The 13,988-nt window shown below is 45.0% G+C and overlaps 1 protein-coding gene across 5 annotated transcripts in view; it reads right to left on the bottom strand.

Moving 5' to 3' along the window:
- Nucleotides 1-341: 341 nt before the first annotated feature.
- Nucleotides 342-13,988, bottom strand: part of LMO1 (LIM domain only 1) — a 142,061-nt gene continuing 128,414 nt past the window's right edge. For 2 of the 5 annotated variants that reach the window (XM_084828390.1, XM_084828399.1), the window contains exon 4: nucleotides 343-797. In XM_084828390.1, the coding sequence (XP_084684516.1) occupies nucleotides 692-797 (106 nt within the window). In that variant the 3' untranslated portion in view covers nucleotides 343-691. Of the gene's footprint in view, nucleotides 798-13,988 lie in introns of all 5 variants that reach the window. The other 3 variants (XM_084828418.1, XM_084828426.1, XM_084828410.1) reach the window with 2 other exon arrangements.

Here is a 13,988-nt window from a genome sequence, read left to right as displayed (position 1 = left end):
ATCCACCCAGGAATTTGTTCTGAGTAACAGAACTGAACGGAGTTCACAGTCTTTCCATACCAAAATGCACTCCTGGTTACTCCAATTTTTTTTCTTAATTTCAGCTGAATAATTTAAGATAGTGAGCTGATGTGGGGGGAGTCATTTAATTGTGGCTATTGTTCAACCTCTGGGAGCCAGAAATCGTTGTCAAAGTACAGTAAATCACCCAGAGATCAATCTTCTGTAAATAACCAGTGATCTACCAGATCTACTTTCTGCCCACACTGATCTAGATGTATAAGCCGGATGATAAGGTGTCTTTCTATGTGAAGACCACCTGAATAAACAACAGCTTAAGATGACCAGGAAACATTCATAATTTTTAATTCACACCTGTAATAAAATTGCAGTACATTTCTCATAAAATAAATGTTCCAGTTTATATACAGAAAAACAGACTGTACAGAGCCCTCCCCCAAATCCCCCCCAAAATCTCACGAACATACAGGCAATGCAGTGCTCAGCTAAGCAGGCACAACTGTACATCTAAAATTGTAACTGCTTTGTGTTGTGGGGAGGAAATACTACAATGTATATCGTCCTCTGTGGACCAAGAATTAAAAAAATATTGCAGGCAAGCTGACAGACGCCCTTCACTGCTAGTGCGGCTGAACGTCCATCCCACAGTGTTTCAGCAAAGCAGGGCTTGTTATTGACCTTGGGGCTCAAAGCTTCCATTCAGTTGCCCCTCCTCATAGTCCATCTGACACAAGATCATGTTGTTCTTCAGGAAAAACTTGTCCCCCACGCAAAATCTAAGGTGCAAAAATAAACAAACAAACAAATAAATATAAATAAATATCACGGACAACCACATTTTAGCTGCTTTTACTAAATCTTGAGTAGCTGAGTAATACATCATTTCTACATAGTATGTTTATTTCCCATTAGCTTCTCAGAAAAAAGAGGTGCTTACGTGACGTGTCTTTGATCCACCTACACATTTTTGCCCAAGGATAGATTCATATCACTTTCTGAGCTGCTTTGAGTCCATTATTTTTCTCAATCAATCATTCAGAATTCCATGCAGTACAATAACCAGGAAAGGCCATAGTATTAGGCTGAGTGAAGTGGCTTGGCTCGAGTGGCAAATTATAAATGGGCGGAAAATGGACAGTTATTTATTTTATGTTTTTTTATATATAATATACCATAGAGAGAAGTAAACAGGTGGGAAGAGCATCATTTAGATATTCTCCCTCAGCCATAAAAAAAAATGTCTATAACTGATCATCAGAAAGGTCAAGTTCAACCTGGAATTTTCAGGCCTCAAATATCAGGCTTGTTCAACTAGTTTTTATTTATTTAAAAACGATACTTCTGAAACACCCCACCATTCCATGAATGCTCAAGACAATTTACCATAAAACCATAAACACAGTAACATACAACCCTTTCAAACAAAACTAAAACGTAACTGCTCACGTACATAACAAAATCAGACAGCAGCCTTAATCAGTAATAGCTTGACAGAACAGTATAGTAGTAGTAGTTATTATTAAAATCTGTGTCACTTCCCACTGCAAAAAGCAGTCTTGAAGCGACTTACACGGATACAGAAATTCATAACAGAAAATAACAAAATCAATTAAAACCATAATCAGCACAACGATACAAATAAAAATACAAATAAACAATACAATACAAAAAGTGTTCAACCACAATGCACGCATTCTCTCCTCGCTGCCCAGCCCAGAATGAGCACCACAGAAGTAGCCCATATGTCCAACGGCCTGGGAAACTAAGCACATCTTTGCCCAGCGCCGAAAAGATGACAGCGCACACCCCGATATTGCAGTACGTTGGGCACTTCTGATGACCCTAGCATGAGCTGGCCCATTCTGATCAGTTCCACAGTATCTCACAGTAACTTGCCCAGCTCCAGGTTGAGATCTGCAGGGGAGAACTGGTGAAGCTCGGCAGAAGTCTAGCAGGGGAGCAGGACAACCGACAGTTCACTGTGGAGCAGCAAGAGAGACTCTGGCTAGATGCAGAGCACCAAGCACAGCAAGCTGGTATGCTGCTCCAGACAGGCCTTGGAGCCAACAACTGAGAGCTTACGTAGTCCTGTGGTCAGGTTTGACGTTCCTAACTCAGAGCTTCCTCTGAGGAAACTGCTGGTCCTTAAAGGGGCTGGGGCCCTATTTCTCAGGTGCTGGCTCCAGCAGGGAGGCTTAATCTTGCTCTTGGTGGCGGCATGGAGGCCAAGAGGGGCCTCTTTGCACTGCTGCAGTTTCTAAGGAGGAGTCTTCAGAGACAGAGGAGGAAGGCAGGGCTCCCTCCTCAGGCCATGCAGGCAAAGGCTTCCCTGGATCCTGGGGCTGTTTCCCCAGGGGAGTCATCTTCTGGGACACTTTATGCGGCTCATTCTTGCCCCCGTCTTCCCTGTCCTCTGTATCTTCAGACCCCTCTTTGGATAATAAGCAGTTTTGACTCATGGTCCATGGCATGAACTCACAATGGGTAAAGAAATTAATGGTTGTGAGTTCACCTTAAGTCTACAAGCCCCTGTTGGTAGTGAAACTAAACGATTCTCCACAACACCTATCAACTGACATCTAGTGTAGTTGCTAGGGCCAGTAATTTAAAACAGTGGTCAGCAGAAGGCCGATCTCCAAATGTTTTGGACTTCAAGTCCCAGATGCCCCTGCCAGCATGGCCAATGGTCAGGAATGCTGGGAGTTGAAGTCCAAAACATCTGGAGATCTACTTTCTGCCCATCTGTGGTTTAAAAGACCTGTGGTCTGTCCTCACCTTAGGTGTGGAAAGAGATCTTGCACAAAGCTATCTTCTCTCTTGGCCTCTTTCCCTTCTAAAACACTAAACTATGTCTATGTAAATTCTTATGAATAGAGACTATCTCACATTACATATTCACTGAATGCTGCACAAACATAAGGAGGACCCTGTCTTGGTTGCCTTCTTTCCTTCCTTCCTCTGACATCCATATGCCCATTTTGTTGAACGACTGGTCAGAATGATAGCCTTTTACACACAGTCCCCCCATCCCAACGCATTAAGTAATGATGTGGAGTGAGGTGAAGGACCGTGCCTGCTGGACCCACCTCAAATGTTTGTGCCTCTCATTCCCAATGTCTGTATGTTTGGTATTATGACTGAAAAGGGGTGGGTGGGTATGCATGCACTCCATGTGACTGGGTCCCCCGATCGCTCCAGGTCCCCAAACTTTTCAGATGTCACACCATACATGTGGGTGTTGGGGGCGGTGCTGTCGGGGCATGCAGTGTTATGGTAACACTCTTTGTAACATCTATCAGTCGGGCACCAAGGCTAACACGATAACACTTCATACTCCCCTGGGTGGCATCAAAATATATAGGCTGACGGGGGAAAAAATAACATATTGTCTCTCTCTCACCAAGCCACACATTTTCATATAAACTAGGCTGCCACAGAGATAAAATTCCAGAGATTATTGCCCACCTCACGATGCCTATACTTCCATAGCCCTGAGGTGACTCACAATATTTACTTCATTTTATAGGCTACGAAGCCCATTCTTTGCTGCCTTCCATGCAATACAGAAGAATACATAGACCTTTCCTTGGGACTCGGTTAGCCTTTGACGGAAGCGCAAGGCTTTCTACATACAATGTAAATGGTTTTGTTTGAATGGAGGCTTGTGCTATTTAACTAATTTTATCAGAATATCATTGAGATCAAAAAATGTTCCGAATATCATTATTTGAAGGGCAAGACTAGAGAAGTCAATAGATAACTCGCAGTTCTTGTTCCGTATTTAGGGCAAATAATGTTTTGTGGAATGGGGTGTGTGTGTGTGGCGGGGGGGGAGGGCAGGGGACTATAGTTACCTGACAAAATAACCTTAACTGTGCAAGACGAATACTTCATGCATGCTGAATATATGGATGGAGTGGAGGTGTCAGCCTTTGTACTTTGCTGGATAAGTAACGTGTTTCCTCTCAGCAAGGGACAAGGAACCAGTTATACACACTGCAGGCTAACTTGTTCACTGGCAGTGAGAAACTTGCTCATACCACAAGAGAGTCTTGTTTTTTAAGCTTTGGAAAATGCATTTAGTTTCACTACCACCACCTGAAGCTTGCGGACTTGAGGATCCACACACTTCATCAAACAAATGTACCTTAGTTCCTTTTAGAAAGGTTGATGAAGGTTAGACTACTCCTACTCTACAAGGAAAAGTGGGGGCTATGACGTTTCTAACAAGTCTCATAAAATAATTTCAGGGACTGTGTGTCTTAGTCCCAATTCCTATATTACTGCAGCTAGTTGGGAGCAGCTTCTTAATGGTTGCTGAGGAACTATATCAAGGGAATTGGAGATCTGGTTATTTCTCACATGAATGTCACCTGGTCTCCAGAAAGGGTAATGTTGGCATATAGAAAGTTCTCCCAATGGAGGGATGTAAACAGTGGAGTCGCCCAAGGATCTGTATTGGGACCAGTGTTTTTTAACTTGTTCAAAATTATCTGGACTTAGGAGTGAGCTGTGAGGTTTGCTGATGACACCAAATTATTCACAGTGGTTAACACAAAAGGGGTCACTGAAGAGCTCCAAAAGGATCTCTCCATACTGGGGGAATGACATTAAAATGACAAATATAAGCAAGTGTAAAATGATGCACACTAGGGCAAAACAATCCCTAAATTCTCATATACACTGATGGGGGCTGAGCTAGTGGCAATAGATTAGGAAAGACATCTTGGGTAGTGGTGGATAGCTTCATGAAGACATCAACCCAATGTGCAGTTGCTGTGGAAAAGGCAAATTCCATGATGGGGATCATTAGGAAAGCAATCAAAAGTAAAACTGCCAGGATCATACTGCCTTCATACACATCTATGGTGAGACCACACTTGCAATACTGTGCAGAGTTCTGGTCACTGCACTTCAAAAAGGAAATTGTAGAACAGAAAAAAAGTGCAGTAAAGGGCAACCAAAATGATCAAGGAACTGGAGCAACTCCCCTATAAGGAAAGGTTACAACATTTGGGCTTTTTAGCTGAGAAAAAGGGTTAGTAAGGAGGGACGTGATAGAGATGTATAAAATGATGCAAGGTGGGAAGAAAATAGTTAGGGATACTAGAACTTGGGGTCATTCAATCCCATGAAGCTGAATGGTAGGAGGTTCAGGATGGACAAAAGAATGTACTTCTTCATGCAGCACATAGTTATGCTACGGGATTTGCTACTACAAGATGTCATGATGCCTGTCGAATTCGACGGCCTTAAAAGGGGAGTAGACCAATCCATGGTCCTCCTTGAATCCATCTAATTCATAAGCCTATCAGGCCACTAGGCCTGGTGGCTAGCTATGTATTACCTCCAGTACTGAAGGCAGGACACCTCTGAATGCTCCTATCTGGACAGGAATAACCTGGCTTCAGTTGTGTAAGCTGTGGTAGCTTCCAAGTTAGATTACTGCAGTGAGCTCTACGTGGAGCTGTCCTTGAAGATGGTTTGAAAGCTGCAGCTTGTGCAAAATGCGGTGGCTAGGCTGAAAGCAGGGACTAGACGTTCTAAGCAGGGCTGTGCATGGATCCCCCAATCTGACTTGGAAGTCGCTTCGGGGCTTCCGAGGTGGGCCCAATTCAGCTCAGGATGATTCGGGGGGGCCCCAACCTGCCTCGGCCTATGAAGCTGGAGTGGGATTCGGACATCTGAATCCTGCTTCGCCCCCCCAGCATGCCGCCAAGCCCCCATCTCCTTACCTGGGCCCTTGTTTTGTGGGGGGGCACTGCCGAGGAAGCCGCCAGGGAAGGCGCTGCTCGTCGCAGTCCACCAACTGCCTGTTCTGCTCTCTTTGCTAGGAAGGAAGAACAGGCAATGTCGGGAGGCGCTGGCTGCCTGTTAAGCCTGCACGGCCTCCTTCCTTGCACTGGAGGAGACCATGCAGATTGGACAGGCATGAGGGCAGGAGTTGCCCTCCAACTGCACTTTCTCCATTCCTTGCAAGGAGGGGAGGGAGTCCGGTTGGAGGACAGCTCCTGCCTCTGCTCAAGCCTTTATGGGTTCCTTGCTCGCAAGGAGCCTGTGAAGGCTTGAGTGAGGCCAGCAGCTCACAATTAGGGCAGTCCGCTGCTGGTGTTGCCGGGGGAGCCGCTGCCACCGCCAGCTCCTAGGCCCTCTGGACGTGCGCTGGCAGCCACCTTATTGTTCCAGGGAACGGGGGGAGCCATTCTTAAAATGGCGGCGTGGCAGCTGGGCCTTCGGATTGCACCAAAGCACTTTGGAGCTGCCCGATTGCTGCTTCATGCCCCCTCCACCTCAACTCAGAGGCAGCCTGAAGCACCCTGCTTTGACTCGGAACTTGGGCTTCGGGTGAAAGCGGTGCACAGCCCTACTGAAGGCCCTTTTCCAAGCCATGATGGACCAGACCTCCAAAATCTTGGCTACCACTACAAGCCTATCTCTGGTGAGTGCAGCAACTAAGCAAGCTGGTGGGGGATCAGCCAATCTTTTAAGTATCTTGGTCTTGAGTTTTTAAGGCTTTGTAAACAAGTACCAAAAATCTAAACCTGGCCTGGCAGCATATAGGCAGCCAGTGCAGTTTCCTCAGCACAGGTCTAATATGATGGTGATGAGCTGCTCCCACTACCAGCTGCAGCTTTCAGACCAGCCTTAAGGCCAGCCCCATATAGAGTGCTTTGCAGTAATCTAGTGTTGATGTTACCAATGCATGGACCACAGTGATCAAACTGTAAGACAGTTATAGGAACGGCTGTAATTGTCTTACCTGCCGGAGGTGATAAAATACACTCCTGGCTATTGAAGACAAAGGAACCACTCACCCACAGAGCCTCCATCTTGCCAGGATTCAGACTCAATCTATTGTCCTCCAACCAGCCTACCATGGCATCCAGGCACCGGTCCAAGGCTTGCACAGCCTCACCTGGTTCAGACATTACAGACAAATAGAGCTGTCTGTCATCAGCGTGCAGGTGGCACCTTGCTCCAGATGCCCTAATGATCACTCCCAATGGCTTCATGTAGATGTTAAATAGCACTTGGGACAAAATAGTACACTGCAGCACCCACAGCCTAAATGTCAGGGGGCAGATGAGCATTCCCCCAGAACTATTAACTGAGACCGACCCTACAGATAGCACCAGAACCAATGGAAAATGGTGCTTCCGATATCCATCTCACAAAGACTGCAGGAGGATACCATGGTTTATGGTATCAAAAGCAAATGAAAGATTCAGTAAGAGCAACAGGTAGCACTCCTCCCATCCTCTCCTGAAAAGGTCATCCATCAAATGACCAAGGCCGATTCAGTCCCAAAGCCAGGGCTGAACCCAGACTGGAATGGTTCAATTTTTAATTTAAATGGAACAGACTTCCACAAAACAATATAACTCTAGTTAACATCTGCACCTTGAAATTTGTCCAGAAAGTCAAGGCCCCTCAAAATGTTTTGCTGAACTGGAAAAGTTTCCCTTGCTGCCTGAAAAATAGACAGCTGCTGACTTGCTACTTATTTCTGCCTTAAACTGAGAAGGCAAAAACTGAAGGGGTGGTAATGCAAAATGAAGATTAAAGTCTTGCCACCGGCACAAAAGCCGCATGCTTGACAGCTGCCTCTTGCCAAATCAGCTGAGGTTTAGAGTAGCAGGCTTGGAAGACCTTGCAAAGCATTAAAAAGAAATATTTTATGTTTTAGAAATGACATTTTGGAGGCTCGCAGGCTAGAGTTTCAAAATGGGGTCAAAATAGGCACCTCAGGGCCGTTTCGCATATTATAGGCAACAAACCTGGGTTTACCACCAAATCCACACTCGACAGGGAACCTTAACCAATTTAGCTGCTTGATGAATTTACCTGTATGATCCAGAAATTTACAAATCTATTTGTAACATTCTTTAATACTTTAGGATTTTTAGGCATATGCCAAGAATAAACTGATTATGGTATGAAGAACTAAGCAGTTAGTTCTACTTGAACAAAAATAGACTTGGCCCTTTTTACTTGGTACTCGAAAAGCACCTCCCCTCCCAGGCAAGCTGAGGGAAGTTACAAAAGTTCTTTGTGGTGAAGCATGGTGGTCTGTTGTTAAAAAGTGGGGTGGGGGACCCACCCTGCCCCTGGACATGCCTAGAGTAGCTCTTTGGATCCTGGCTCTTAGATTTACACTCTAAAAGTATATTGATCAGAGATAACAAGCTCTTGCTTATGAAAGATCATGCTACAATAAAATAGTTAACAGCACACAGAGAATTGCCATAGGACTCAACAGAGCACTGCTTAACCCTTCCTCCTGGCATGCACATAGGTGTGTAGGTGCAGACAACATATCAAAGCTTTACATGGAATGAGAGGTCTCAGTACAACACCTATATCCTGGTCCAGCCCTCATTCTGCACAATGTACATTACTCATGCTCTGCAGCATGAGTAGTTACACTATACAGAGAGGAAAGATTGGCACATGGGAGGTGCACACAGAGTAGACCTTCCATTCCATGTAATGGCTCATCATACTGCCTGAACATGTGCCAGTGTGCACCCACCTGGGACAGGAAAGAAAATGGGAGCCTATTAAGCCCTATGGGTATCTGTGCATACACAGTGTTCTCACAGAGAGACTAGACTGTGTCCCAAGTCTTTAAGGTAAGACAGGACTCTTGGTTTTGGGGGTTGTTATGGTTACAGATTCTGTTTCTAAAAAATGTAATGCCTTAAGCAGCCCTGAATGTAAACCTGGATTCAGCAGGTTGGCTGAACCTAAATAAAAGAATGGCTCTGAATTTGGTACGTGATGACGTGCTACTGCTGGAGTTAAGCAGTTCTGACCCTGTGAGCTTCAGGGCCCATTGCTCAGTGGTAGAGCACGTGCTTTGCACGCAGAAGGTCCCAGATACAATTCCTGGCACCTCCAGTTAAAAGGTCCAGTCACAGATGAGGGGGAAGTCTTTGCTTGAGACCCTGGAGAATTACTGCTGTTCAGAGCAGACAGTACTGGCCCAGATGCATAAATTGCCTGACCAGGTGTAATGCAGCTTTCTATGTAGGGAGTAGAATCTACCTTGTAGACATCAGGAAGCCACTTCAAGCATATAGTAGTAGTGGTAATAATAATAGTATAAAATAATACACATACAACAATAATTTGCACTATGGTAGCTACCTATATGACACAGTAATTAGGTCCCTTCAATATTGTGTGAGTTGCTATACAAAGTTACTTACACTGACATAGCTTAAGGGCCCGTGGACTTTAAAAAGTAATAGAACAGAATTAAACTAATGAATCCAAGATGCTATAATTACACATGTACTTAAATGTTTTAAGCTCAATGGGTTGTATCCTAAGTGCCCCTTCCATTTGCAGAAGGGCTCCTGTTTGTGGCCAGGCTTTCAACCCAGTGGAGGCTCCCACTAGCAGAACAGAGGGAGAGGCGAATTTCATCCATTCTCCCTCCCTCTGCAGCACCATGTGCTGCCCCCATGTTGTTCCCGAGGACTCACCAACCCACTGCTGCAGATGTTTGGGGATCGTGGGGGATACAGGGGGAAGGAAGACTCTGCAAAAATCATCGACCCCCCCTTCCACCAGTGGGAGTATCTCATGGGCACTTAGGATTCAGGCCCATATGTTTAAATAAATAACATTATGAATAACATTACACATTTTTAAAAAGAAGCAGGTCAATTCCCTTTAAAGTTCTTTTAAATGCTGTCTATAATTCTTGAAATTAGGTTGAGCATTTAAAAGAAGAACAGCTCAACAGCAAAAAACAAACGCAGCTCTGCTCTAACAAATTGCAGCAGAGTTATTGCCAGGAAACATTTTAGAAGTAACAGTTAACGTTGACAGTAACACTAAAAGTGCACCGCAGAAGATAATTAATGGAAATAGAGTGCTGAAGTAGTTTTGCGTTTGTGTGTGTTGCATTTTTTTAAAAAAAAAACCCAGTGTGCTAACAGCATAGACAAGAAACTAAGACAAGTTTAACTTTTGATTGCATAGCTGTGTGACACATGGCCGGTCCTACCATTAGGTAATGTGAAGGCCAAAAGAGACATTACTTTAAATCTGTGTCTAGCAGCTATGTATTCCCCCCATTTTTACTCTAGAGGAAGTGCAGGGCCCCAATCCACATTGTGCAGGGCCCTAGCATGGGGAGGTAGGGGGGCTTTTAAGATCTGGATCAGGGGCTGGGGAATGCTGGGAGTTGTAGGACTTTTTTCTGTCTAAACACGCATAAGATTGTGCCCTTAAAATAATGTCTGTTTTGGCCCTGATGCAATTGCCTCAGGCAGTAGATGCTGTGGAGCACAGAACAGTGGCAAGGACAGAGCAGCGCGTGTGCCACGCAGGCTGCCCTGAGGCCCCACTGGTGACAGGACAAGATGCTGTCCTGTCATGGAGTTGAAGGAAGAATATCCAACTGCCAGTCCAGTCAGCTTTTATATGTGGAATGGGGGCAAAGCGCACCTTGCTGTGACATATTTTAGGACACAAGCAAGAAACAATTCCATGACTTTTGGATATTTTATAAGTGGGAAGGGGGCAGGGAGAGAGGATTTCAGAGTCTAAAGGCGATGACTTATTTAGTCCAAACAAGAGAGTAACTGATTTTGTTTACAACCCCCTTAGATACAAGGAATATCAATATTATGCGGCCATCAACACTTTACATGCAGATTCAAGAGTTTTATATCTTAAATGGCAGCCCCCTCCTTTCCCCAACTGTTGGAACCATGTTCCACTTAAAAACCCAATCTTTGTCCATTTAGTAGTATTGAGAAACTGTGAGGTACAGTGGCTAGAGAGTGTTGGACTTGGACTGGGGAGAGCTGTGTTCAAATCCCTGCTGAACACCATGTGAACTTGGAAAAGAATGATTCTCTCTTAGCCTGGATAATAATGTCATAAGGCTGCTGTGAGGATAAAACTGAAGGACTCTGTGTATGTTGCCCTGTGGTTTTTGGAGGAAGGGAGGGATACAAAAACATGAAATAAATGTGGGGTTATGATCCTATAGCTAAATCTGCAGTGATTATGAGCTATAATGCTGTTCTATGTCTGGAAAGTAGGGGGAAATCCTGGTTCTGCCTTGCTCCTTCCTCCCCCAAGAGCCAACCTGGCCCTTATTTTTAGTTTGGGCTGCTGAAGCTTTGTGACAGCCTCTGAAACTCCTGTGGACAAAAATGCTCAGAGGATCGAATGTAAGGAGAAGAAAGGAAACGGCTCCCCCTCATCACCATCATACCACCCAAACCTACTGGATTTCTTTTTCCACCTGACATCTGGAAAGGTACCACAAACACGTTTAAAGTCAAGGCAATCAGGAAGACCCTACAATATTTCTTAATATTTTCCAACAAAGGTAGTCACAAACATTGGGATATCCATCCAAACCCACTAGATGTCACTATAACCTCAGCGGAATAGCCTTGGACAGCTTGATTTATTGTGCCTGCCTCTTTTAAAAGACAGTCTTACTCTAAACAAATAATGCCAGCTTTGTGTTTGATACGGTGCCTTCAATAAAAGCCACCCAAATGATAGCACGTTCCTGGCTGTACTCTTAGTTCTGATTTGTTTTAGTCAGAGGAAACTACACTGACTTCACTAAAAAGCTGAATTATTCTGCAGGAACTAGTGAGAAGATATAGCTGGTATACTGGCTCTAGGCTTCTGAAGGCCCTTGGGCAAGATACCCTCAAAGAGACCCTCGCCCTCCCTCAGGGAGTCCCTTGCCCTCCTTTCACATTGCCGCTGTCACCAGCTGCTATTGCTCCTCATCCTCTTTCTCATCATTGCTCCCACTTGCTTGCTTGATAGGCAGAGAGCCGGTGAGCAGCCAGGCAGAGGCATCTGCTGCTCTTCCTTCTCACCAACACCGTTGTCCAGGTCAGAGTGAGAGGCAGCTTGCAGTGGGGAAGAGGAGGAGCAACTCCTGGGGTCTCTTGCCAGTGGGCCCCTGCTGGTGTGTGGGCACTCGGCAAGTGCCTGACCGTGCCTACCCTTGACGCTGGCACTGCATACAGGAGAGATTGTACAGTTATGTAGATATGGGGTTTTGAGTAAAGTGAATAGCATCTTCATCGCCACAGTGCTCTCTATGGCCAGTTGACAGGCCTATGGCCATTGATTTGACTGCATTGTGGCCAACAGGTTAGCACCCTCCACGCGTTAATTATGTAAGGGGGTATCCAAGTGATTGGAGTGGGGCTGAGCAGCTGGCCTCATTCCCTGCATTGGCATGGATATCTGGACTGTCAAAGCCTCCCCATGAGCAACTGCTTGTGCATAGGCTTCCACACGTTCAGGACTTCCGGTGGTTGGTAGCGCATGTGTAAGCAGCTGTTTTGACAGTGCAGACATCCGCACCAATGTGTCGATGTCCAGTGGGTAGGTCCACTTCCGAGGGATTGCATAGAGACCCCTTCAGGCAATTGATGTGTGAAGTTGGCTGTTGACTGAATAATTTGTCCCAAGCACCACACATTGATTTGGCTTGCTGATTTCAAACTTCCTTAGTGTAGGAAAGCAATAGTAGGATGGCAAAGTTCATGCTTGACGTGAACATTGCAGATGGGCTATTTGCCACACATACGGTTGGCCCAGGTTGAAATAAAGCATGCACCCTTCTAATGAAAGGCTGACTAAGTGGTTTTACAGTGTGTGTAGGAAACACGAAGTGCAGGTGGTTCACACTTCCTGTTCTTTGCACTTCCCCAGAATGCCTGAAGTTCAACCATATATCTCCCATCGTGATGAGATGTATGCAGGAGTACAAAGAACAGGAAGCACAGATAAAGTGCATTTCCTTTTCTCCCTAAATTATGCAATGTCTGAAACCACTCTACCAGCACCATATTACACATCTCTGTTGCTGTTCAGTCGTTAAGTCGTGTCCAACTCTTTGTGACCCCATGGACCATAGCGTGCCAGGCCTTCCTGTCCTGCGCTCTCTCCCAGAGTGTGCTCAAGTCCATATTCATTGCATCGGTGATGCTATCTAGCCATCTCATCCTCTGCCATCCCCTTCTCCTTTTGCCTTCAATCTTTCCCAGCATCAGGGTTTTTTCCAGGGAGTTTTCTCTTTGCATTAGGTGGCCAAAATATCTGAGCTTCAGCTTCAGTATCTGTCCTTACACATCTTTATTCACATATAAATTCCATTGAAATGAATAGGTACAGGATTGCCAGCTCCCAAACTGGTGTCAGTGGCACCAAGACTTTCTTCTTTATTTAAAACATGTTTACAGTAGCTTGATACTTTTGGACATCAAATTCTTATAGATATTGAAGCGCTATTTGGGCTTTTGAAAAGCGTGGTGGGTAAACGTGCGAGGACGGGGAGCATGCTAACTTTGCACATTTACTGAACACAGTTTTAGAATGCCTGAATAGGCCTTGACAGTGAATTCTATCTAGGTTAAAGAAGAGCGAACACCATCTTGAGTATATCATCTACATGACAAATCTCAGTCTATATTATGAGGGTGCATGTAAAGCCAGTGTTAATAGCTGCTTCACAGTTACAGAACTCCCCTGCTTCCTGCCTTGGAACCTTTCTGAAGCCTGACCATTTCCCCAAAGTGTTACAAGACTGAACTGGTTTTAAGTCATTCGGGCTAATGTAGAAGAGGGATATTTTCACTCGGAATTTTAGCGTGTTAGGACGCAAAGGTTTCATGTTTGTATATTGCTGGGAAATACGGCTGTCGTCTGCTTTGATCCACCATGATATGAGGGAAATAGAAGTCTAAATATCATCTTGAGAGAAAGTTCTAGGCTTCAGTTCCCCATCTATAAATTTAGTCTTAAACAGACACTCTCCCAATATCTATGCGCAACAGATATGCCAGCAACAGCACATTAAAAGCTGCAGGCACTTCAGAGCTACGATGATGCGAGGCGCATCGGAGTCATTGTTTTGCCCCTTCATCATCATGCCTTGCCTAGGACTGTCTGCCTTTTAGGCACAT

This window comes from Heloderma suspectum, chromosome 1 (genome assembly GCF_057233095.1).
Source record: "Heloderma suspectum isolate Gila_16-S chromosome 1, 16-S_ref, whole genome shotgun sequence".
NCBI lineage: Eukaryota > Metazoa > Chordata > Lepidosauria > Squamata > Helodermatidae > Heloderma > Heloderma suspectum.
The sequence above is the reverse complement of the archived record's forward strand: the minus strand, read 5'-3'. Positions and strand labels throughout refer to the sequence as shown.